Genomic DNA, 25,055 nt, shown 5'->3' with positions numbered 1-25,055 from the left:
TCATGAAGAACCCAAACTAGCTCCTCCCTCCCTCTCTTTCTCCTGCCACTACTAGCGAACTTATACATGCTCAGAAACACTCCCGCCCGTGAAAACCGCGGTACCTGACTCGAGAATTGAGGCGCGCGTGGTGCACGAGCGTGAGCGAGAGGCCTTCCGGAACTCGGTCCTGACGCAACTTCCGCTTCCTCCTTCTCCTGAAGCTCGGCGACCCGGCGCTTCCGGCCCCATCCTCGGCTCTTTCCCTGCGGCCCCGCCCCTTCCGCCGGGCCACGTGAGGGAGCGGAGAGGCCAATCAGCTCGTCCCGCTGCTTTACGAACTTGATTCGGGAGAGGCGGATGGCTGCGCGTCAACGGCCTCGCCTGAGGAGAAGGAGGCGGCGGCGGCGGAGGAAAGGAAAGGAGTTGGCCGGAGGCAGGTGGGCGGAGGGCTGCGCGAGAGAAGAGGGTCCGGGGTTCAAGGGAAGGGGACTGAGGGAATGAAGGAATGGAAGCCTTTACTGAGCTCCGAAACGTTTGGCCTCCGGGATTCGGTAGGCGGCCAGCGAGTCGAGCTTCGGTTCTTGGGTATCGTAGGGAGACCGAAGAGTTTGAAGGGGACAGCGGGCGGGGTGGGGCTGCCGCCACGCGCCCGGATTTTCCCGGACGCCCGCCGTCACGTCAAAGGCAGAATTATTCTAGACTAATAGCCGCACGCGAGAAGAAGGAAAGAGAGAGTTTGAATTTCTTCATCATTTGTTTCAGGACCGTTAAACGCCAATGGAAGTCGTTAAAAAAAAACTGCAGCTGCGGTAACAGATGGGTAGCCGTGTTGGTCTGCCATAGTCAAAACAAAAAAAAATTCCTTCCAGTAGCACCTTAAAGACCAACTAAGTTAGTTCTTGGTATGAGCTTTCGTGTGCATGCACACTTCTTCAGATGCCATCTGAAGTATCTGAAGAAGTGTGCATGCACACGAAAGCTCATACCAAGAACTAACTTAGTTGGTCTTTAAGGTGCTACTGGAAGGAATTTTTTTTGTTGCTGCTGCGGTATTAAGGGTTCGTTATTCTGACTGGTGTCTCATTGGAATTGATATGTTTTTGGAAGGCAGAGTTAAAGTAAATGATCAAACCGTCAATTCTAGCATGAGGCGGGCGGGGGGGAGGCGGAACAAAATAACACAATTTGGCATCTGAACAATTGGCATCGTTGATTGTACAGTCATACCTCGGGTTGAATATGCTTCATGTTGAGTGCTTTCTAGTTGCTCTCCGCGGCAACCCAGAAGTAACGGAGTGTGTTACTTCTGGGTCTTGCTGTTCGCGCATGCGCAGACGCAGCGAAAAGCGACGCGTGCGTGTACAGATGGGCCATCGCTAGTTACGTTTGCTTCTGGATGCAAACAGGGCTCCGGAACAGATCCTATTCATATCCAGAGGTACCACTGTATTATAATTTGGTATTGTACCAATCAGGCTTTTATTGGGTTATTGCAATTGGAAACTAATAATAAATTATTATACAAAAGATTTCACGTGGAATGTGCAATTCTTCCGCCATCATTTGGATGGACAAACGCCAATCCCACATCAATAACTCACAAACTCTGTTGGCATTAGCCACAGTTCTGCTCGTCGACAGTCTGCCAGAAGGTGGGTCATCTTCAATGGTTTGCTGCCCTTCATGGAAATGCTTAAACCACTCATACACTGTCTTTTGAGTTACAGCTTCATCTCCGTACAGAACTGTGAGCATTTCGTGGGTTTCTGATGCTGATTGTATGTTTGAATATTTCTCACTGTCTGATTTCTGTGACCATTCACCAAACTTTCCCGTCACATCTTTATTAACAGCCTGCTGAAAAGAATTTTGCCAGGTGAAAGGAAGGAACGGTTTGGGTCCAGTTTGGGTACCTGGTTGTGTTAAAGCTCTTCAGTACACTTTTGAAGGCATACAGTTAGCCTGCTGTGCTCGCCAGCTAAAAAACAGCAAACCAAGCATTTGTTGTGGGGAACAAATAGTATTATTTGCATTAGTCTTGTCCCATAGGTGGCTTCCTTGTGCCTCTCATTCTCTTTCCTTGCTTCAAAAGCCTTTTCTCTCCCCTACCCATAGGTGCAAATACTGCCACAAAGGATTCGACCGTAGCATCAGCACAGGAATTCTAAATGGCTCGAGTTGGGAAGGAAAACTTGCAAGAAGTCTTGCCCCTTCCTGTGACCTCTGCAGGAGAAGGACGGGAGAAAAGTGCGTCGCTTGCTTCAGGTGCCCTGAGCAGCAGCAAGATCCCAGTGCTGCGCAAAAGCAGAATCCCACGAGAGGTGAAGCAGTCTCGGCAGCAGCCACAGAATAGCCTTCATCAGGTGAGTGTGGTGGAGCTGCCTTTGGCTTAGGCTAGGTATTCCCTCTCTGATCTGAGAAAATTGTTACCTGTGTTGCATCCTGCTTGTTGCAGCCTCTCACTCTTTCAGTGCTGGTATTCACTTTTTAATGAAATGGTTTCTAGCCCTCGAGGTTTTCAGAACAAGCTTGAGATCTGCTTGGGTGGTAGCTGCCGAAGGCTGCAAATAGAAACCTGGGTAGAATTTTCAGCAGTCGGAAATGCCCTGTGCTGATCTCCCATTTCTAGATCCTATCCCCGCTTAGTCTGTCAAATCAGTCCTTGCATCCTCATTTGCTGTTTTAGAGCAGTGTTCCCCAACCTTGGGCCTCCAGCTGTTTTTGGACTACAACTCCCATCATCCCTCGCTAGCAAGACCAGTGGTCAAGGATGATGGGAATTGTAGTCCAAAAACAGCTGGAGGCCCAAGGTTGGGGAACACTGTTTTAGAGCACTTTCCTTGCCAAGCACTTTTGATGTACAGCCTTAGTGCAGAGGGCTGTCAGCATTTCCCATAAGAACGGCCCTGCAGGATCAGGCCCAATGGCCCATCTGGTCCAGTATTCTGTTCTCAAAGCAACAAACCAGATGCCTATGGGAAGTCTGAAAGTAGGACATGAGCACAATAGTGCTCTCTCCACCTGCGATTCCCAGCCACTAGTATTCAGAGATGTACTGCCTTTGATATTGGAGGTAGCCGTCGATAGCTTTGTCCTCCTTGACTTTGCCTGGTGCTCTTTTAAAACCCTCCAAGTTGGGGACCATCGTTGCTTCTTGTGGAAGTGAATAAGTACCTCTTATCCACCCACTTTTTCAATGCGTGCATAATCATACCCTATCTATCTTATCTATCTATCACATCTCTCCTTCCTTGCCTTTTATCTAAATCAGTGTTCCCCAAACTTGGGTCTCCAGCTGTTTTTGGACTACAACTCCCATCATCCCTAGCTAGCAAGGATGAGCGTTCAGGGATGATGGGAACTGTAGTCCAAAAACAGCTGGAGACCCAAGTTTGGGAAACACTGTATACCTTAGGGGTCTGGTTGTCCAGCAAAGGTAGTGCTGAGCACTGGGACTCAGGAGTTATTGTTCTGACAATAGAATGGCCTCACTCGCAGGGAGCCTGTCTTCTTCCCACTTGCAGGCTTGTCCTCTTCCAGAATTTGGTTGCCCTTTCCTGAATGGCGACAAGCCTTTTGATTGGAACATAGCACTGGCACGAGTAGAATCCTCGTCTCTCTTCTTTTCCCTCTAGGCATGTCCGTCCAACGCGAGGAGGAAAGGGATCGAGATGAGCAAGATGCCTCACTCTGGTTTAGTACCTGATGCTTCTGCGGTGGAACCTGCATCTGGGTCAATGCCCAAGATCCTTTCTAGAGAACCCCTGGGAGAGATGCATCTGAGCACATCGGGTCACAGGAATGAAGGTCGCGTGCCCAATGGCAAAGGTATTGATCACGATAGCAAAGGATCTTCCTAGTGTGCTGCTGCTGCTGATGTTTCATTTTTGTTTTTGGCAGAGATGAATGATTGTGAACAATGTTTTGCGATTGGTGATGGGTTTTTGGCTGAGCTCTGATTGTTTGGGCTCTGCTGCTTGCTAAATCATAAAATGTAAGGGAGGCGAATTGACCTCCGCCTGGGGACAACGGCTAGCTGGAATACAGTGTTTGATGCAGAAAACCTTATTTTATATCCTTGTTAGGTGGTCTTGGCCTAACCTGCCTCTGATGACTGTTGGTAAAGATAAGCTGCTTTAGAGTCATTGTGAAAAGCCCTTGATTCTAATGTAGCCCAAATAAATATCTCGAGGTAGAAAGGGTGGTTGCGTGGCTGTAAGCCTTTTCTGCATATTCACTGTTTTACTGCAAAAATCATGTGCCACCTTGCTCAGTTCCTTACAAGGATAACCTTGAAACATACACAAGTAAAGGTGCAACAGTGTGCTTAAACTGCGGCTGATCACAGCTGAGAAGACTAATTATTGGTTTTGAAAGACCCGATGTCTTTGAAGGGAAAACAAAATTGCATGTCTGGGTTTTAACTAGTGGATTAATGCAACTTCCTTGCGACGGTGTGAGCTCCCGTTGCTCTGTCCCAGCTCCTGCCAACCTAGCAGTTCGAAAGCACACCAGTACAAGTAGATAAATAGGTACCACTGTGGCGGGAAGGTAAACAGCGTTTCCGTTCGCTCTGGTTTCCGTCACAGTGTTCCGTTGCGCCAGAAGTGATTTAGTCATGCTGGCCACATGACCCGGAAAACCTGTCGGTGGACAAACACCGGCTTCCTTGGCCTGAAAAGTGCGACGAGCACCGCAACTCCATGGTCACCTTTAACTGGACTTAACCATCCGGGGTCCTTTACCTTTTTTTTAATTAAACTACTCAAGTGGAAAAAGGGTTTGTTTCTTAAGTTGGGATATCTGATGGAGGAATCAAACAGGGCCGTTTACCAGGCAACCTATGAATGGGGATAAACAGCAAGGTGGTTCTAATAGCTCCCTGTGTTAATTTGCTTCAGCTATTTAGATTTAAACCAGTTTCTCAACCTGCAACGATCTCTATCCTATTTTAACCCATTTTTTAGTCTGTAAAAAAGAAGAAGCAAAAACACCTAGTTTCTCCTTCTGCACTGTACCATGCTGTTTGCTTGTGACAGACTATGCTCTGGATGATCTTAAACTTAAATCCCCTATTGGAGATCCTGGTATCATTCTGGGAGTTGGCTCTTGCCAGTTTGACTACACGTCCCATGCCGGGCTGGGAGAATATTTCAGAGCTTTAGAGAGCAGCTTTGAGGTATGTGGGTTGACCAACTGCATTGGATTACCCATCATCACCGACTACACTTCTCTACTTCTCTGTGCTGCTGATATGATCCCCAAACATTTTTTTCTTCTTGCAGAAGTGAGCACAGTTGAGTTTGTGCCAGATGTAGCAGCTCTTGCTAGCATCCTGTCCAACACAGGGCTGACTAGCCACATGGTAAGTGCAGCCCACAAGCCCAGCCTGGCCGGACGAGTCCCTTTAAGAGGGAATAGAGCATGCTCAACTATCGTTGGGGTAAGTCTCTACCATATACAGCAGTGCTGTTGTGCATTTATGTGGCGTGTGCTTGTCTGCTGTGTTGAAATGGAATAGATCAGGGTTTCCCAAACTTGGGTCTCCATCTGTTTTTGGACTACAAGTCCCATCATCCCTGACCACGGGTCCTGCTAGTTAGAGATGATGGAATTTGTAGTCCCAAAACAGCTGCAAACCCAAGTTTGGGGAGTACAGGAATGGAGCTTGTATCCAGCATGTATGTAGTTTATACCTCTAGGCCTGGGGTGGAGAACCTGTCGCCGTCCAAATACCGCTGGGCTCCCCTCAACTTCATTCTTGTCCAGTGGGCAGGTTGCCAGGAGCTGGTGAAAGTTGGGAGTTCAACAATATCTGGAGTTGGGCCACAGGGTCTCTCCCCTGCTCTGGGCAAGAGCTCTGAGCTTAGGGAGGTCTTTAGTTTATCTTCCACAGGGCCGGCCCACTCATAACCCAAGGCAAGGCAACTGCTTCAGGCGGCAGGCAGAATCCACAAGGGCAAAGGCAGATTTAGGAGAGCACGACCAGTTTGGTCACATTGGGTGTTGAGTCTTGAGGGTGCTGCAGAGGGCGCCACAATTATGATTTAGAACGATGGAGCACGCTATGTTGAACTATGGGGGGGTAAGAGGTGGGAGCACCCAATTTTGGCATGTCACAGGGCTGAAATTTCATCACACAGCTGAAATTTGAGACTTGCCCGGTCTGCCACTGACAGGGGGCAGCGGATGCCAGTGTAGATCGATATTCCCCCTTGTTCCTGATGTAGACATTCTCCCACCCCTTCTTTCCTGGCATGGAGGGGGGCACCATTTCGTGGTTCACCTCAGGTGCTAAAATGTCTCAGGCTGGCCCTGCCCTTATAGCTCATGAGATGGAGCTTTCAATGAAGGAGAGCTGAAATTCTGCTTGACCATCTGCTTCTGTCTGTCTGTGTCTGTATATGGATTCAATTCAGATTTATGTTTTGTGATTTCGGCTTCAATGTTGTGCACTTGTGTTTAATTTTTGTGTGCTGGCATTTAGGCTTGCCGAAATGTTTGTTGAAACCTGTTCTTAAGGCGTCTTTAACAACTTTCTGTCGGAAGTGTTATATAAATAGCAAGAACTGACAGGCTGCCCATAGGGTTCTGAACAAAATAGTCCGTCTGCATATTGGGAAAGGTGTTCCATGCTGGTGCTAAAGTCACACAACCATTAAGCATAACTCTGTCCTGATTTTACTCTGTCTTGGGTCTGAGCCTGCCCATCCAGCCTAGATGCATGCCTTGCTTTTGATGTGTGCTCTAGTTAGCTATTTTCTCAAAGCTATGGAAGCTATTGTATGGGGTCCTGGTGACTGTAATGTGGGGAAACAGGCCTAGCATTGCAGTAACTTGGAAATGCTGTACTTCATTTTCTTGGGAATGCTGGACTTCCATTTCTCTCTCCTTGTAGACTGGTCGAGGATCGTTATACACAGGGGCTCCTGCAGCGAATCTTCCTCGCACGTCGTACATCTCCAGATCAACTTCAAAAGGTACGACTGAAATTGGGTTTCTTTCTTGGCACCTGGGAGAACAGGGTTCGGTCAGGCAGAGTCTTCATGCAGCTCCTTGTGTTTGCAATCTGGTGGGACTTTGAAATATTCAAAACAAACGCTTATGGGTGTAGAGAAATTGCTCTCAAATGACAAATGAAACATTTTTTTTCTGGTTTCCTTAAAAACTCTCCAACTCTCTTGTCCTGCAACAGATGTGAATCAGCCACAGTCCTCGAACACTCAGCAGCTTAAGATGCGGTTGGCTACATTTGAGAACCCTGGGCCTCGGGTAGGTAACTGATGCTTTTCTTCATTTTTTCTGACAATCTGGTGGCAACCCTGGCAAGGAATGCTGGGATTTGGGAAGGCGTAAAAAAGGTTGAACTTGCCTCTGAAGATGTTTGCTTTGGGGCTGCTGAGCTAGCAAATAAATGCATACAGTCGTACCTTGGTTAACGAACACCTTGCGACGCTTCCAATTGGCTGCAGGAGCTTCCTGCAGCCAATTGGAAGTTGCACCTTGGTTTCCGAACGTTTTGGAAGTCGAACGGACTTTCGGGATGGATTTCGTTTCACTTCCGAGGTACCACTGTGTAGGCTTGTGGTTAGAAGAGCCCCTGGCAAGCAAGAATTGGGATTGTGTCCTCGAAGCATGAGGCAGGGTGGGAGATCAGGGTGTAATGTAACGGATGCAAACTTGACCATCCGTCCAGACTTTTTTTTTTTAACCCCTAAATCCTCCCCGCCAGAAGTCCTGCCCAAAGTGGGTACTGAGCAGTTCCACTAAAATTATTGTTCCAAAATGGCACCATATGCAGCAGCATTTTGTAGGAATCATTGCACTTTCTCAGTGGATATTGCTGGGAGGGCTCCCCCCCCCCCCCCTCTCTCTCTCTCTCTCTCTCTCTCTCTCTGTTGCACACAAACGGCTTAGAATACTTAACTCCTTCTCCAGGGTATTAAGGGGAAGAAAACTTCAGCATGTTTTGAAAGGTGGTAGTTCTAGTTGTTTTTGCATCCAGTTCTGGTTGCTAGCACACCTAAGAACACACACTACCCCAATGCTGTTTGTGCTTCTTACACTTTTAAATAATTGTTCTGCCCTTCATACAAACTTTAGTAGAGGACCATTCTCAACTCCACCTTTTAGTGTGCATTGACGGCGAGGTCTGTGGACAGCTGTATCTGTACCTGTGACCCCCTGCCCAAAGCTGATAGGCTTCCCTTTTAACCTGGCAGCATGTTTCTGTATGCAGAGGTGTATCTCGGGAGGGGGTGGAGAGGTGAACTGGACTCCATACTGCGGGGTGCACCCGAGCCAAGCGTCTCTCCTGGGACTGTTACTGCGCCCGAGCCACGCATCTCTCCTGGGTGTGACGCGGGCTCCGCACGGCCCGAAACAGCAGTGGGGGGCTTCGGTCCTCCTGCTGCCTCACCCTCAGCTGCACTACAGTGCTTCCCTCCTCCCCGTGCATGGTGCCCATGCCCCCCTGGGCGCCCAAGCAGCTAGCTACGCCGCTGTATGTATGGCTAGTCCCGTTGCGTGATTGCTGTCTTGCCTGGCGCTGTGCCTCTTTCCTCCGGAATAGTGCCTGGGCGCTGCTTGCCTTGCATCTCTGACTCTATTTGACGTCTGGTTCAGGTGGAGGTGGTGAAGCCAAGCCGACCCACGGAGAACCCGGGAGTGGGCAAGCCCCAAGATTCTGCCCCCAGGCCCGAGGCAGAAGGTCTGAACGGCACGGTGGAGGGGGGCATTGCAACGCAAAGGTGAGGAAAGAACTGGCTGCTCAGTTGGGGCGGCAGCTTGCGTCATTTGTGAAACACAAGGGTATTGTGAAGCCACAAGGCACGGCGAATAAAAAAATCCGTTGTTCTGCTTGCCGGAGTTTCCCAATATTTCTTGGGGGGGGGGGTGGTGGTGGTGGTAAGTAGGGTCCCCATCTCCCTTCTCGCTTCCACAGCAAAGTCCTACATTCCAACTTTTCTGTACTCCACCTTCTTTCGGGAAGATACTCACCTTGCCTGCACATTTCAGATTGATGTCTACAGCCACGGTTACAGAGTGTCTTTCGTCCTTGATCAGTAGGTATGGGAAGAATGTAAAAGTTTGTGACTTGTTCCTCTCCGAATCGTGCCTTTACCCTCTGCCAATAGTGCACCCCAGCATACATCCATGGAGTGTGTGTGATAGTTGTTGTGTCCTTGTAAAGCGGGGGTGCCAGCAGACAGGTGTTCCACATATGTTGGCTGTTTTGAGGCTTGTGTAACCTTTCATTCCTGTCTGCTCTTAAAACAGTGACTCGGCTGGGAAGAAGGAAATCACAGGGACACCATGGAAAGGTGAGTGGCCGCACCATCATTCTTTTCTATCCAGACACATAGACGGGTGTTTGCGTACATTATGCAAAGCTTTGTTAGACAGCTTTCACACATGCTCCAGACTCATTCTCACAGCTTGGTTGGTCTTGTAACACAAGTCGGCCATTTCTCAGTGAAGCTGTAGCAACTTTGCCTGCCTTCTCCGATTGTACAACCTGAATCGGAGAAAGATACAGTGGTACCTCGGGTTAAGTACTTAATTCGTTCCGGAGGTCCGTACTTAACCTGAAACTGTTCTTAATCTGAAGCACCACTTTAGCTAATGGGGCCTCCCACTGCTGCTGCGCCGTGCCGCTGGAGCACGATTTCTGTTCTCATCCTGAAGCAAAGTTCTTAAGCCAAGGTATTATTTCTGGGTTAGCGGAGTCTGTAACCTGAAGCGTTTGTAACCTGAAGCGTATGTAACCCGAGGTACCACTGTACTTTGAACCCTTGCTTCACAAGACATGATATGGGTAATAGATTATTTTCCAAACTTGGCACATGTAATTCATTTGACAGTTTAGTGTTTAAACTGTTAACATACACCCCCAACCTCTCTCACCACCAAAGAAATACAACAAGAGAACGCACACAAGTGACGCTGATGCAAAACCCCACATGTATACCTAAGCAGAAGAATAGAAGCATTGCCACCCGACCCCACCCCACTCACCATTCCCCCCTCCCCCTTTTCTTTCTTCCTAACTTAACATTGTATGTTAAAAAACATAAAAAAACATACACGCTGCCATTCCCAGCTGATTCATGCACTGTGCCATCAGCCAGAACCACTTCTCCTCAAGTGCCTGTGCCGTGCATAAGAATATGTCATAGCAATGTCCAAAATCCAGCACTCTCTCCCCTTTTAGCATACCAACAGGCTTGCATTCTTGCCCGCTATGGGTGTAGATAAAAATGTGATGGCAAGCGTTTGCAGTAGGTTCTGGGAGATATTCTGGTTTCCAACATTGCAAAATATCTCCAGTTAAACATTGTGATATACCGATACATCACGACGTATGAAATAAGAATGGAGCTATGTGGAGGCAAACAGTAGGGCTGGGTGATATGTGGTTTTCAACTTCACGATATATCACCAGCGAGATATACTGATATATTACAATGTCTGAAATAAGGATGGAGCTATGTAGAGGCATTGGCTGGCTTCACGGTTTTTCCTGCATTGTGATTTTCCCCATTCTTGTGATTCGCTGCCCCCCGCATGAGAAAGGGGACTGCTGAGCCATCAGAATTAACAGAGGCTGCAGGAATTGAGAGAAGCATTGTCTGGCTTCAGTTTTTCCCACATTGTGATTTTTGCATGGCGCGCACGCATTGTAAGATTAAAGACGATGAAATAGATATCACAATACAGACTTCAAACTGCTTTTCAATGATACAGTGGTACCTCGGGTTACAGACGCTTCAGGTTACATACGCTTCAGGTTACAGACTCCGCTAACCCAGAAATATTACCTCGGGTTAAGAACTTTGCTTCAGGATGAGAACAGAAATCGTGCTCCGGCGGTGCGGCGGCAGCAGGAGGCCCCATTAGCTAAAGTGGTGCTTCAGGTTAAGAACAGTTTCAGGTTAAGAATGGACCTCCGGAACGAATTAAGTACTTAACCCGAGGTACCACTGTATATTGATATATCACCCAGCCCTAATTAGCATAAAAGTCAAAAACTGAAAGATAGAGCTTGCGTGTGCATTTTGATAATAATGGTCTCAGCCGTATTCCTTACCTTCAGTTGGCATTCCATATACAGTGCCTGAATTGCCGCTTCATGAAATTCTCATGTCTTGCTGAGAACAAAGCATGCAAGTGGGGAATAACACAGAGCAAAACCAAACTGGTTATAAAGGCTGCGCGACCTGCTTCGCAGAGAGCTGTTCTTGGTTTCCTTTGGAATGTGAACAGCAGGAGCTAATGGTGAGGCTGCCTGCCTGCTTGCCAACTTTGTCCCTTGTATTTGCAGATGACGGGTTCGTGCCCGACCCGGCTGCCAAAGCTAGCATCCTGCTGAACATCGGCGTGAGCCATTCGGCCCTAAGGGCGACTACCGATCTGAGCACTAGGGTGAGCAGAGCACAGTATTGGAGGCCTTGATTTCTGTACTGCCCTCCCTGTCACCAGGTGTCTGTCCCAGTTTCCACTGCTGGGTTCAATGCCCAGCAACATGCGGTTTCCTCTCACACTCCTCTACTTCCTGGGGTGCTGATTTGCTCCTAGGTGGGCATTCAGGTGGCAAGAGGCAGTTGCAATCTCCAGAGGGTTGGTGGAACAATCCCACAGAAGGTGTCTGGTGTGAAACAGCTGAGGATGCCCATTGGCATTCTGGAATACAGCAAGTGGGACCTTGCTCTGCTCCTTGCTGCCGCTGTTGGCATCCATCTGTCTCAAGAGTTAATAGAGTGAGCCTCTGGGGGTGAAGTCAAGCCACTGTGTTTGCAAAACCGAAGCGACCTCCCTGGGGCACAAGCCTGAGCAGTGTGCATGGAGATCCTGGGCTACCCAGACGGCAAGACCTCCAAAGGAAAGCAGAGCAATACATCAGGCACCAGCTGGGCTGCAGGGGTTGCCAGAAGGAGGTGTACAAGGCACCATCCAACTGTCTTAGGGACTCCACTCTGGATTTCTGTGTAGGGTTTACTCCTTAGCCTTCTCCACAGGAAATCCCGCAAGGCAGTAGAGCTTTAGGAGCAGAGTTTTCCTTCTCCTAGATGGGCTACCTTCCCAGGCTAATGAGTCCCATCTACCCCTCATTTCCCTCTGTAGCCCATGCAGAAACTGCCTTCTTGTCTGTTGGGCCCGCTGTTGGTCTCATCTGCTCAATCCACCAGAGCCTGTCTTCGCATGGAGGGAAAGTCCCTAACTCACTGGGGGTTTGAGACCCATCGGCTACCCCATGGGTAGGCAAACGAAAGCCCGGGGGCTGGATCCGGCCTAATCGCCTTCTAAATCCGTCCCACGGACGGTCCGGGAATCAGCGTGTTTTTACATGAGTCTACTTATTTAAAAACGGGGACGCAGGTGGCGCTGTGGGTTAAACCACAGAGCCTAGGACTTGCCAATCAGAAGGTTGGCGGTTCGAATCCACGCGACGGGGTGAGCTCCCGTTGCTTGGTCCCAGCTCCTGCCCACCTAGCAGTTTGAAAGCACGTCAAAGTGCAAGTAGATAAATAGGTACCGCTTTGGTGGGAAGGTAAACGGCGTTTCTGTGCGCTGCTCTGGTTTGCCAGAAGCGGCTTAGTCATGCTGGCCACATGACCCGGAAGCTGTATGCCGGCTCCCACGGCCAATAAAGCGAGATGAGCGCCGCAACCCCAGAGTTGGCCATGACTGGACCTAATGGTCAGGGGTCCCTTAACTTATTTAAAATGCATCTCTGGGTTATTTGTGGGGCCTGCCTGGTGTTTTTACATGAGTAGAATGTGGGCTTTTATTTAAAATGCATCTTTGGGTTATTTGAGGGGCATAAGAATTCGTTCATTCTCCCCCCCCCCCCCAAAAAAATATAGTCCGGCCCCCCACAAGGTCTGAGGGACGGTGGACCGGCCCCCTGCTGAAAAAATTTGCTGACCCCTGGACTGCCCTCACCTGGTTTAACTGGCCAGTCAAATCCATATGTCTGGATTTTCCCGGACATGACCGGGATTTCAAAGGTGGAATTGTCGGGGGGGGGATTTCTGAAACGTGGTGCTTTGTCCTGAATCTTAGGCAAATTAATTGCAAAGGTTAAAATAATAATAATAATAATAATAATAATAATAATAATAATAAAAGAAAAAAAAAAAGAAGTGACTTTTAGGCTAAAAAAGGATCCCTCCCCAGTCTAAATGGATATGAAAACAGTTGGGCACACTGGTCCACCACCGGCTGGCTACTGGATTCTTTGTCTGCTCAACGCAGTTTCCCCACAGTCTTCCTGCAAAAGTACTTTCTTGGTTGTGTACAGAGTGACCCTGGGGAGATAGCTGGGTAGGGGGAGACCTTCTGGGAGCAAGGCTTGCACTGTTGAGAGTTGCAAACTGATTGTTTCTTTTCCTCTAGGGGGAAAGTGCCTGTTTGCCATTGCCCTGCACGAGTGTGCGCTCAACGGAAAAGTTTGGGCGTGTGTCCTGCCGCTCCACACAGCGTCTTAAAGGTATACTTAACAGAGGAGTTGCTTGGGCGTTTGTCCTCCTCGCGGCTGCTTGGAGTTGCAAGTTTGTGGTATCAAAGCACATGGCTTATCATTGATTTTTCCTAAATCAAAATCAAATAAGTGTTGGAAATGTAAAGAGAAAGAAGTTTCTTTTTATCATATGTTGTGGTCCTGTAGTAAGGCTAAAGCTTACTGGGAAATGATATATAATGAATCGAAAAAGATGTTTAAAAAAAAAAGCCCAGAAGCCTTCCTTTTGGGAATTATTGGGATAGAACTACCCAAACTATATAGAAATTTATTCATGTATGCAACTACAGCGGCAAGAATGTTACTTGCCCCAAAATGGAAAGAAGAAGAAGTCCCAGTGAAAGAAGAATGGATGCAAAAACTTATGGAATATGCAGAAATAGCGAAACTTACCAGAAGAATAAGAAATCAAGACGACAAACTTTTTATAAAAGAATGGAAATGGCCTATTGAATATTTACAAATAAACTGTAAACATTGGCAGGATTATTGTAACAGCTTGCAGTTTTATAAGAGTATACGATTAAAGCAGATGAATAAATGAGTAAATTAAGTTAATTTGGAATATGCAAAAAATAGAAAAAACAAATTTAAGGAAGCACAGAAAGAGAGGGGGAAGGAAGTTGAGTTTTGAAATGCTAAAATGATTGTAAAATTATTGCAATGTATAAAACTGCAAATCATAAAATAATAATGCAACTGGTCCCCCCCCCTTTCTGTCCCATTTCACAGGTCTGCAGAAATTGGAAGCTTCTGAAGCCCAGCTAGCCAACACACCAGGCGGAAGATGTTCAGCTGCTGACCATACCCCCTATGGATTAGCTCGGAGGGTTCCCATTGCTTCCCCGCAATCCTCGGTTTGTGCTTGAGGGTTGGCGAGGTTGCCTGCCGCTTTGTCGCTAAAAGTCTTGCCCAGAAGTCTGCATCCACTTCCTAGCTAGCTATGGGCATGTCCTGGAAAACCACCATTTGTGTTGACGCTGCTGGGGTGAAACAGGAGGGAAATGTAGCTCTGGTGGGCTGGGACCAGAGATTAGTTACCAGCCCTATCCTTTATTGTCTTGGGCTTAATAGTCTGAAACCAGCAGACTGTGCATCATCCCTGCTGCTGGCAACATATATTACCCATGCCAAAAAACATCTGTGCTGGCTTCCTGTGTTATTTCAGACACAACTGGCAGTTTGGGTTAAAAAACCCCACAGAAAACATAAAGCCCTATATGCCTTGTACCTAGGGTGCCCTACCTGTGCCCTTTTGAACCTGTCTGGCCAGTAACATCATTTTGAGAAGCCCTTTTCCAGGCGCCTCCCGTTTTCAGAGGTTAAGCAGGTGGCAACTGGGGAAACAGGGCCTTTTCTGTGGTAGCCCACTAGCTATGGTGCAAGCTCCCCAGAAATGCTTGACTCTCAACCCACTCTCATGTGTTTTGACCGCCTGGCCCCTTTCGCAGAGGCTCGTAGTGAATAAGACTAGTTGTCATGTTTCTCTGTTTTTCTTTTAATCAGCTGAACTTCATTGTGATTATCTTATTGTTGGAAATGAATGGCAAGGCAGAGTGGGAAAGAAATGTTTTAAAGTGGTACAAGAACCTGGGAGCTGCCTTCTCCTGAGTCAGCCCACTGAGCCACCTAGCCCCATGTTATCTACTGTGACTGACAGTGGCTCTCTGGGGTCTGGGGCATTGCCCCTTGGGATCCTCTTAACTAGAGATGGCAGGTATTGACTTTCTGCATGAAGAATGTACAGTGGTACCTCGCAAGACGAATGCCTCGCAAGACGGAAAACCCGCAAGACGAAAGGGTTTTTTGTTTTTTGAGCTGCTTCACAAGACGATTTTCCCTATGGGCTTGCTTTGCAAGACGGAAACGTCTTGCAAGTTTGTTTCCTTTTTCTTAACACCGTTAATACAGTTGCGACTTGACTTCGAGGAGCAACTCATAGCATGGTGTGGTAGCCTTTTTTGAGTTTTTTGAAGACTTTGGTGATTTTTGAAGCTTTTCCAAAACTTTCCCGACATCGTGCTTCGCAAGACGAAAAAAATCGCAAGACGACAAAACTCGCGGAACGAATTAATTTCGTCTTGCGAGGCACTGTATGCTCGACAGTTGAGCATCTTCTTTCATAACAACAACAACAACAACAATTTATTATTTATACCCTGCGCATCTGGCTGGGTTTCCCCAGCCACTCTGGGCAGCTTCCAACAAAACACTTAAATACAATAACCTATTAAACATTAAAAGCTCCCCTAAACAGGGCTGCCTTCAGATGTCTTCTAAAAGTTTGGTAGTTATTTTTCTCTTTGACATCTGGTGGGAGGGTGTTCCACAGGGCGGGTACCACTACCAAGAAGGCCCTCTGTCTGGTTTCCTGTAACTTGGCTTCTCACAGCGAGGGAACCGCCAGAAGGCCCTCGGCGCTGGACCTCAGTATCCGGGCAGAACGATGGAGTTGTTAGTTTCATCTTTTTCAAGTTATGTGCCTTGCTGTTCACTGTGACTCCCATTGCTCCATCTTCTGAATACTTTCTCTTATGTTGGACCAGCATCGCAGTCCCTGGATACGGAACCGTGTGCCTGTTTCTTCCTGCATTAAAGCTAAGAAGGTGGGTGCCCAGTGCTTAATCTAAACCAGGTAGGAGGGCAGATATTCTAAAAATGCTCAGATAATGAACTATCTGAGAGTCCTTTACCAAAAACCCTCTGAAATGTCCCATTCCTACTTCTGTGAGCAGGTACTGGAATCTTTAGTAAGTCGGATGCTCTTAAATATAGACGCGGGCAACACTGTGGTCTAAACTACTGAGCCTTTGGGGCTTGCCAATCAGAAGGTTGGCAGTTTGAATCTGTGAAACGGGGTGAGCTCCCATTGCTCTTTCCCAGCTCCTGCCAACTTAGCAGTTTGAAAGCACACCAGTGCAAGTAGATAAATAGGTACCGCTGCAGCGGGAAAGTAAACAGCATTTCCATGTGCGCTGGCACTTGTCACAGTTGTCCTTGCACCGGAAGTGGTTTAGTCATGCTGGCCATATGACTCGGAAAGCTGTCTGTGGACAAAAGCCAGGTCCCTCGGCCTGAAAGCGAGATGAGCGCTGCAACCCCATAGTCGCCTTTGACTGGACTTAACCATCCAGGGGTCCTTTGCTTTTTTTACTTCTTAAAAGATCCCTGGTTCCCACTGCCCGTACCAATTCCTGGGTAAGTCAGAAGACTTGCCGTTGTGGAATAGGGATTGGATATACTTGAGACAATCTGTTTTCTGGGGGCCAGTCGTTACACGGCTGAAACAGCAGCATAGGTGCCCAAGAAAGACATGTTAGCAGGTTTAAAGGAACGTTGGGAGAAATACAAAAAGGAAAAACAAACAAAGAGTTGGTGGAACAGCCCCACGAAGACTGAACATGCTCGGTAGCTGCGGAATGATGAGTGATTGACCGGGGATTGAAGCGGAAGACCAGGTGGGGAATGGGAAAATCAAATGCAGCATCCTGAATAGGGTCACTCAACACTGCAAAGTGTTGTTGCAAGTCCTTGTCCATTCTTACTCATTCAGCATCTTGCTATGGTGGGCAGATTCCTCAGTGGGCTCACAAGCACAGCAGCACGTGATACTTGAGGGTGTATAGCCCTTATTCTATATTTTCTGGAGGGTGGGGATCCTAGAGGGAGGCTGTGTTTTTGCCCTCGTTTTTGCCCACCAGCAAACTCATCTGCCACGTCCTTGAATTTTTGCTTCTTTCTTTAAATGCAAAAGTGTGTGCACGTGTATTTTAGCATTAGTCGTGGCAATGAGCTGCCGCCAAAGGTATGCTATATTGTGTAAAAAAAATTCCCTCTTTGAGCATCAGCTGGGATTGTGGTAACTTGGTGTGTGTTTGTTACAAAAATGCTCCCGGGATTTTGATTTCTCTTACTTTCCCCTAAAGGTTCCTTGGTCGTAGAACTAGAAAGTAATTCCTGGCTGTGTGACTAGGCTGGCCATAAAAACATAGCAGGGTTTGAAACCCGTTGGTACCCCAAAAAACCCCTGTCCATTTTGCTTTTTCCAGGTTAATTTGGCAAGCAAGATCACCTCATTGAAGGACTCTGTGGACTCCAAGGAGGATGACACTGCTGTGGCATGGGTAAATTCATGTGGATAAAACTCAGAACCCTATCCCATGGGAGCAGCTGTTTGTATTCATGTTGCTCCAATGCATTCCGGTCACTTAATAAGTTATGTTTGAGCACCTGTTTAAGAACGACTTGTATGTGGTTCCTTAGCGATTCGTAAATCTTTATAGTCCGGCAGCTTCTGTTGTTTGAGTTCTTGGTTCTCAAACTTAATCAGTTCCAGAAGTCCGTTCCAAAACCAAGGTGCGCTTTCCCATAGAAAGTAATGCAAAATGGATTAATCCGTTCCACACTTTTAAAAACAACCCCTAAAACAGCAATTTAACATGAATTTTATTATCTAACGAGACTATTGATCCATAAAATGCAAGCAATAATCAATGTAAGTAAAGGTAAAGGTACCCCTGCCCGTACGGGCCAGTCTTGACAGACTCTAGGGTTGTGCGCCCATCTCACTCTATAGGCCGGGGGCCAGCGCTGTCCGGAGACACTTCCGGGTCACGTGGCCAGCGTGACATCGCTGCTCTGGCGAGCCAGAGCCGCACACGGAAACGCCGTTTACCTTCCCACTAGTAAGCCCTATTTATCTACTTGCACCCGGGAGTGCTTTCGAACTGCTAGGTTGGCAGGCGCTGGGACCGTACTGTAGTATAAAATAAATAAGACAGTATTGTAGATGATAAAAAATAAAATAATGTTTTTTTTACCTGCACTGATGATAGTCATTGTTTGGATGGGGGGCTTTTATCCATTTCCACAGTCACACAATCAATCAGTCAGTAGCTGAACTGGGTTTCCACACAATCATAAAAAAACAACTGAAAAAGTCTCAAAAACACAAAATAAATAGCAAAAACAAAAGCGCCAAATTTAATCTGTTCCGGGAGTCTTTTTAACTTCCAAAACGTTCGAAAACAAAGGCACGGCTTCAGATTGGCTGCAGGAGCTTCTTGCACTTAAATGAAAGCTGCACCGGATGTTCAGGTTCTGAGAAACATTTGAAAACTGGAACACTTCTGGGTTTTCAGTGTTTGAGAACCAAGGCGTTTGAGAACCAAGGTACCACTGTACAACAGAAAGTGTTCAGTTGGAGCAGTGTTTCCCAAACTTGGGCCACCAGCTGTTGCCTGGACTACAACTCCTATCATCCATATGTAGCTGGATCAATGGTCAGGGATGATGGGAATCGTAGCCCCAAAGCAGCTGGAGAACCATGTTTGGGAAACCCTGAATCAGATCATGCATTCTGCCCCCTTCCCCATGTAAGATAGGTTGTAAGATTTGCCAGTAGCAGCAGACTTGCTAAACCCAAGCATGCAATGGTCATTTCCCCAGCTTGATATGTTTTTCCTCCCTAAACTTTAGCCTACTCCTGAATTGGTTCCTAGAATATAGTCAGAACGCTGTTGGTACTGGCATGTGGGGAGCGGTAGGTTTGGGATCCTGCCATCTTTCCCACTTTTTCCTTGTCCTCACCTGCCCTCTCGATGGTTGGTAGCTTTGGTGGGGTGGAAGTGGAACTCAGGGAGGTGAGATGACGTTTTCCTTCCCTCGCAGGAAAGCATTGCTGTGCGGCTCTTTAAGGATGAGATAGCAGCATCGGCAAAGAAGGTGGCAGCTGTTCCTGTGATCACCCCAGAAATGGGGAAACTCCAGGTAAGCATCTTTGTTAATTGTTCTCCCAGGTTCAAAAATTCAAACTTTTGAATTTTCTTCTATTGTGAGGTTGAGTTTACTGCAGAAAGGCGGTTGGAGAAAGATGGAAAATAAACTTTTTTCAAAGAAATAGAAGGATGAAGTTCTAATTCTGGCTTTACCTGTAGTACTGGTAGGGTTGGTGTGGGTGGTGAAGCTGAGAGCATTGCAGAGGGAAAAACAGGCAGCTGTTGGATCAGAATAGTCTGCTGTAAAGGAAGCACCGTGTTCTATGAGGGCCTTTTGGCGGTTCCCTCCCTGCGAGAAGTGAGGTTACAAGGAACCAGGCAGAGGGCCTTCTCTGTAGTGGCACCTGCCCTGTGGAACACCCTCCCATCAGATGTCAAAGAAATGAACAACTGTCGATGACTTTTAGAAGACATCTGATGTCAAGGAAATAAACAACTATCTGACTTTTAGAAGAAATCTTAAGGCATCCCTGTTTTGGGAAGTTTTTTATGTTTGATGTTTTATCGTGTTTTTAATATTCTGTTGGGGGCCGCCCAGAGTATCTGGGGAAACCCAGCCAGATGGGCGGGGTATAAATAATAAATAATAATTATTACTACAAGAGCTTGGAATCGTACTGGAAACGGCATCCAGTTGTGCGCAAATTGTGCTTTCATACTTTTTTTTGGGGGGGGGATTATTTAGCTTTCATGGCTGCAGAGGAACATCTCAGTCCCTGTTGACCCCTGGGTAGCTTTTGGCATTCTGGGAGGTCTGGTTTACTTTCAGCCTGGGGGTCCCACCGTAGACAAGATGAAGCCTATCGAGCGGCTGAGCTAGAGTTACATGCCCCATTTCAGCCCTTGTCCTCCTCTTCCCCCAGCGCATCAAGCTCCTTGCTCAGCTCTTGCAACAGGAGGTGAATGACGGCATCAGTCACGACATTGCCCCCTCGCTGGGGGAATTGCACAAACTGTTGTCGGATCACTGCTCGCCTGCCCGGGAGGCTCCCAAGCCTGGTCTCCTCACTACCCCTGTGCCGTCTCCCGGACCGGACCTCTGCAAGCTGGTGCCAGGGTCTGTTGCTATGGCACCTGAACCTTGCACAACACATGCCACAACCTCCAGCCAGCAACCTGTTTGCCCCATCTCTCGGATGCCTTCGGTCCAGCTCCCGGCATCCAGCGGGAGTGGTACCTCCATGCCTTTGCTCGGGCTCATGTCGTCCTGTGGAAATAGTGCAGGTAAGACCTGACAGATTAACTTGATTCTCATGTTAATTTTTTTTAAAGGCAAGTGATAATATTAATATCCTTTTACAGTGGAACCTCAGTTTCCGAATGCCTCCCTTGTCGTACGTTTCGGCTCCCAAATGCCAAAAAACCGGAAGTAACTGTTCCGGTTTTTGAATGATTTCCAGAAGCTGAACATGCTACACAGCTTCCGTTTTGAGTTTCCCTGTAGTATTGAGGCTTCCGCTTTCAGTTTTTGAACGTTTCAGAAGTCGAACGGTCTTCCGGAACAGATTACGTTCGAAAACCGAGGTTCCCCTGTATTACAAACTGGTGTGGTAGGGATCCTGTCTGAAATAATAACATTAATTTAAATGTCCTGCTTTTCCACTTGGCTCTCATTGTGTGTCTTCCCTGTCCTTCCGGTGTTAAGAACTATTTGGCTATAGTCCATAAATATTTGCCACTAGGACACTTTTAAAAGTGTTATAGAAATAATTGCAATTAATCATTGATTACAAAATAGTCCATATCTTAATGTTTGATGTTTTCTAATTTTTTTAATATTCTGTTGGGAGCTGCCCAGAGTGGCTGGGGAAACACTGCCAGATGGGCAGGGTATGTATGTATGTATGTATGTATGTATGTATGCATGTATGAATATATATGTATATTATTATTTATTATGTCTTTGCCATTGCTGTCTTTTCCCCAGTAGACCAAGTCAAGCAGCGCTTGGATGACCTCCTTAGTGCACCTATGCGCTTCCACGAGGCACGCCTAAATGATGAATGTGCCTTCTACACCACCCGCCTCACCTCTGTCACGCAGCCCTCGGCGCAGCGATGCAAAGAGCCTGTGGCCAAAATGCTGGAGGTCCAGGATGCCATGGTAAGCATCTCAGTGTGCTTCAGCTTGACGAAGCAAAGAGCTGTGTGCTGTCTTCCAGTCCCCTTCAGCAAGGGGTAAACGAGGTTGCTTTTGAACCAAGCAGTGTGCCACAGTGGTCTGCCCAACCTTCTGCTGCACGTAGGCAGGAAACCTTTGCTGCTCCTCGGGTTTCCGAATGGTGCCACCGCACGATGGAAGCACTTCTTCTCACCAGACAGAATTGTGTGGAAGACTGCGGCTTGCCAATGGGCTGCACGCCGTGCCATAGCAAGCTGCCCCGTGCGAAACAGTCCTTTGCCTTTAGCTGGAGCAACTGGCCGCAGTCCCAGGACTCTGAATATGTTCCGTGAAGAGCTTAAGTGTCCTTTGGAGGTCTCCAAAGCCTGGATGGGAAACCTAGCCAGATGGGTGGGGTATAAATAAAGGAAAAAAGGTAAAGGATCCCTGACAAGTTCAGTCGCGAACGGTTCTGGGATTGCGGCGCTCATCTTGCTTTACTGGCCGAGGGAGCCAGCGTTTGTCCACAGACAGATTTGCCGGATCATGTGGCCAGCATGACTAAGCTACTTCTGGCGAATCAGAGCAGTGCACGGAAACACCATTTACCTTCCTGCTGGAGCGGTACCTATTTATCTACTTGCACTTTGACGTGCTTTTGAACTGCTAGGTTGGCAGGAGCTGGGACCGAGCAATGGGAGCTCACCCCGTTGCGGGGATTTGAACCACCGACCTTCCGATCGGCAAGCCCAAGGCTCAGTGGTTTACACCACAGCACCACCCGTGTCCCAGCATAAATAGTAAAAAATTATAAATTATTATTATTTATTATGAATGGTGACTCCTCGCCATTCTTTTATTCACACGTAAGAGGCTGTAAGCGGGACACGGGTGGCGCTGTCAGTTAAACCACAGAGCCTAGGGCTTGCTGATCAGAAGGTCAGCGGTTCGAATCCCTGTGACGGGGTGAGCTCCCGTTGCTCGGTCCCTGCTCCTGCCAACCTAGCCGTTCAAAAGCACGTCAAAGTGCAAGTAGCTAAATAGGTATCCCTCTGGTGGGAAGGTAAACGGCGTTTCCGTGCGCTGCTCTGGTTTGCCAGAAGCGGCTTAGTCATGCTGGCCACGTGACCCGGAAGCTGTACGCTGGCTCCCTCGGCCAATAAAGCGAGATGAGCCCTGCAACCCCAGAGTCGGTCACGACTGGACCTAATGGTCAGGGGTCCCTTTACCTTTTAAGAGGCTGTATTTCCAGCTGCGACAGCACGAGAAGGCAAACTTGACCTGACGTATTTTGCAGGGAATTGGTAGTGCAGAGATGTCTGCACCTGTCTTTTCGCCCTTGAGGTTGGGCAGAGGACAGCATTTAACAAGTCTCTGTGATGTGGTTTCTTCCGCACTGTGAACCCATGCCCATTTGTTCAGTGGTGGGTTGTGATCAACTCTCTTCCATTTCTTTTCCAAAGGAGCAGCAGCCTTTGAGAAGCTTTTCAACATATTCCCCTTTGGTGCTCATGTAGTCCATGCCTTGGGTGTGAATGTGCTCTTGGCTGTGTATATGTGCTGCATGCCATAGTTGCGCTATTTGAAGAACCTGTTTCTGGTCAGATGCAGACACCTACCAATAACTTCCCTTTGACAGAAACATGTTCTCTTCAAAGCACGTTTGTATACATGGCACATTTAATTCCAAACCACCTCTTGGCGTGGGAAAGGCCTGGCCAAAGCTGCTCTGTGGCAACAAAAAAATCAATGCACTGATGCATATATTTTTTAGAGGAGCTCATTGCATGTACTCAGAATTAGCCCCATCATGCCAGTAATCCACTAGAACTTCCAAATGCTGGTTTTGACCTATAAAGCCTTAAATGGCTCAGGGCCGCAATACCTCAAGGACTGTCTCTTTCCGTAAGAACCTACCCGGATCCTGAGATCATCTTCTGAGGCCCTCCTTCGTGTGCCGCCTCCTCGAGAGATCCGGAGGGTGGCAACATGAGAATGGGCCTTCTCTGCAGTGGCTCCCCGTCTATGGAATGCTCTCCCCAGGGAAGTTCGCCTGGCACCTTCATTACACACCTTTAGGCACCAGGCAAAAACGTTTCTTTTTAACCAGGCCTTTGGTTGATCGGATTGACATCCAACACCCTTTAAGAATGTGGCTTTTGGGGTGTGTGTGTTATTGAGTTACTGTTTATGGTTTGATTTTATATGTTGTGGTCTTGTTGTGAACCGTCCTGAGACCTCTGGGTTTAGTTGTATAAGTTGAATTAATAATAATAATAAATTTAAATGGAGCTGGAGCTGGCATTGTGGGTCAGAGCTCTATGACTTTTCATTCTCCTTTGGATCCTGAGCTCAGGTTGAGAACCTAAACTCTTAAGTTTTACTTGAGATGTAGCGTTTAAAAGCAGGCCACCCTCCTCCAGTCTGTTCTGGGTCAAATGTGCAGAGAAACATATTTTTCCCCCTGCTTAGCCCATGTGTGTCTCATTGCATAACACTTCTTGCTCTTGTTTTTATCCACCAGCACTTTATACCTATCTCTGCAACCCCATCCCGACCCATGGAAGCAGAAAGGGTTTTGCCCTCGTGAAGGTCTGGGCTATGCTGCCTGCTTGCCAGATCCACGGATACAGAGACAGCGTGGTGAAGTTCCTTAGAACCAACGTACGGTGTTCTGTTGTCTTCTGAACTTTAGATGACCCACCCCCAGCTGCTACCTTTCAAGCTCACTCCCTGACCACCGACGAATCTTGTTGGGACTCTGAATCTCAGTGGGGTTGCCTGGGAGGACCAGGAGCCGAAATCTCCCCTCCTTTTCTGAGAGCGTCTAGTGCATGGCAGAAAAGATGGGGCTGGTGGTGCTGTGAAAGGGGAAAGCTGACCTGGAGTCCAGCTTTCACTGAACTGCAAAGCATTGGCGTAAAAGGCAATACGCTAATATGGTATGCAAGAAACATACCTTTGGTGGGAAGAAAGGAGAAAAATTAAAAACGTTTCCTAATTGCTTTAAATTGCTGTTTTTGCAAGCAAGAGCATAACTCTCCCCCAAGGGTGAGAAGGATTATTCCAGTGAGCAAGACTTTGTCATGAGCTGCCTCAATTTGTCAATTTTCTTGGTCGGTGTTTTACGTTCTTTGTATGTAAACGCCTGTGACAGTTTTGGGAAATAGTTGGCAGAGAGGGGCTTTATATAATTTCTGACCACAGATGGTGGGTTAGGTGAGGTTCGAAAGATGGGTTTGGTGTCAAGCTCTGGCTGTGATCGGGTTAGTGACATCTTCCAGTGTCCCTGGGTTTAGAACACTTAATGGACTGAATTTATTTTTCTTTTTTTTAAAGGCAGCGGTGCTTCTAAGTTAAAAGTTCTTAAACTGTAAGTTCCTTGGGATGTCCTTTTTGGACAAAAAGGTGACTCATAAACAACGATGTAAATAAACGATGATGTCAATAAAGACTTTTCTAAAAAGGGAAACCTTTTCAGCTTGTTGGATTTCTAGGGTTGTTGCAGGTGCTGGGGCAAACTCTGCTAAACACTACCAGGCAACAGAATGGTGGTTGGTTTCACTTCCATTGCTAGAGTCCCAGACCAACTTGGACTGTGGAGTCTCTTATTTGCTGGGATCAGCAAACTTTAGGGGCTAATAGCAGTAATAATAATAATTTATTACTTATAC

General features: G+C 47.5%; 1 protein-coding gene across 8 annotated transcripts; it reads left to right on the top strand.

Annotated features, from left to right (window-relative positions):
• Positions 1-270: 270 nt before the first annotated feature.
• TROAP (trophinin associated protein) lies at positions 271-24,853 on the top strand. Of its 8 annotated transcripts, none has more exons than XM_028712063.2 (18): positions 271-419; positions 2,098-2,345; positions 3,618-3,810; positions 5,268-5,425; positions 6,881-6,962; positions 7,178-7,254; positions 8,608-8,732; positions 9,001-9,051; positions 9,262-9,305; positions 11,306-11,406; positions 13,381-13,474; positions 14,237-14,361; positions 16,051-16,110; positions 17,554-17,628; positions 19,175-19,273; positions 20,145-20,505; positions 21,212-21,384; positions 23,906-24,853. In XM_028712063.2, the coding sequence occupies exons 2-18, from the start codon at positions 2,151-2,153 to the stop codon at positions 23,969-23,971; spliced, it is 2,079 nt and encodes a 692-aa protein (XP_028567896.2). In that variant the 5' UTR covers positions 271-419; positions 2,098-2,150; the 3' UTR covers positions 23,972-24,853. The 8 variants fall into 8 exon arrangements, with proteins under 8 accessions (XP_028567896.2, XP_028567869.2, XP_028567905.2 ...); XM_028712036.2 differs by having other exon boundaries at positions 21,209-21,384; XM_028712045.2 differs by having other exon boundaries at positions 276-415; positions 21,209-21,384.
• The last annotated feature ends 202 nt before the right edge of the window (positions 24,854-25,055 follow it).

Source organism: Podarcis muralis, chromosome 2 (assembly GCF_964188315.1).
Source record: "Podarcis muralis chromosome 2, rPodMur119.hap1.1, whole genome shotgun sequence".
In the NCBI taxonomy this organism is placed as follows: Eukaryota; Metazoa; Chordata; class Lepidosauria; order Squamata; family Lacertidae; genus Podarcis; species Podarcis muralis.
The sequence above is the reverse complement of the archived record's forward strand: the minus strand, read 5'-3'. Positions and strand labels throughout refer to the sequence as shown.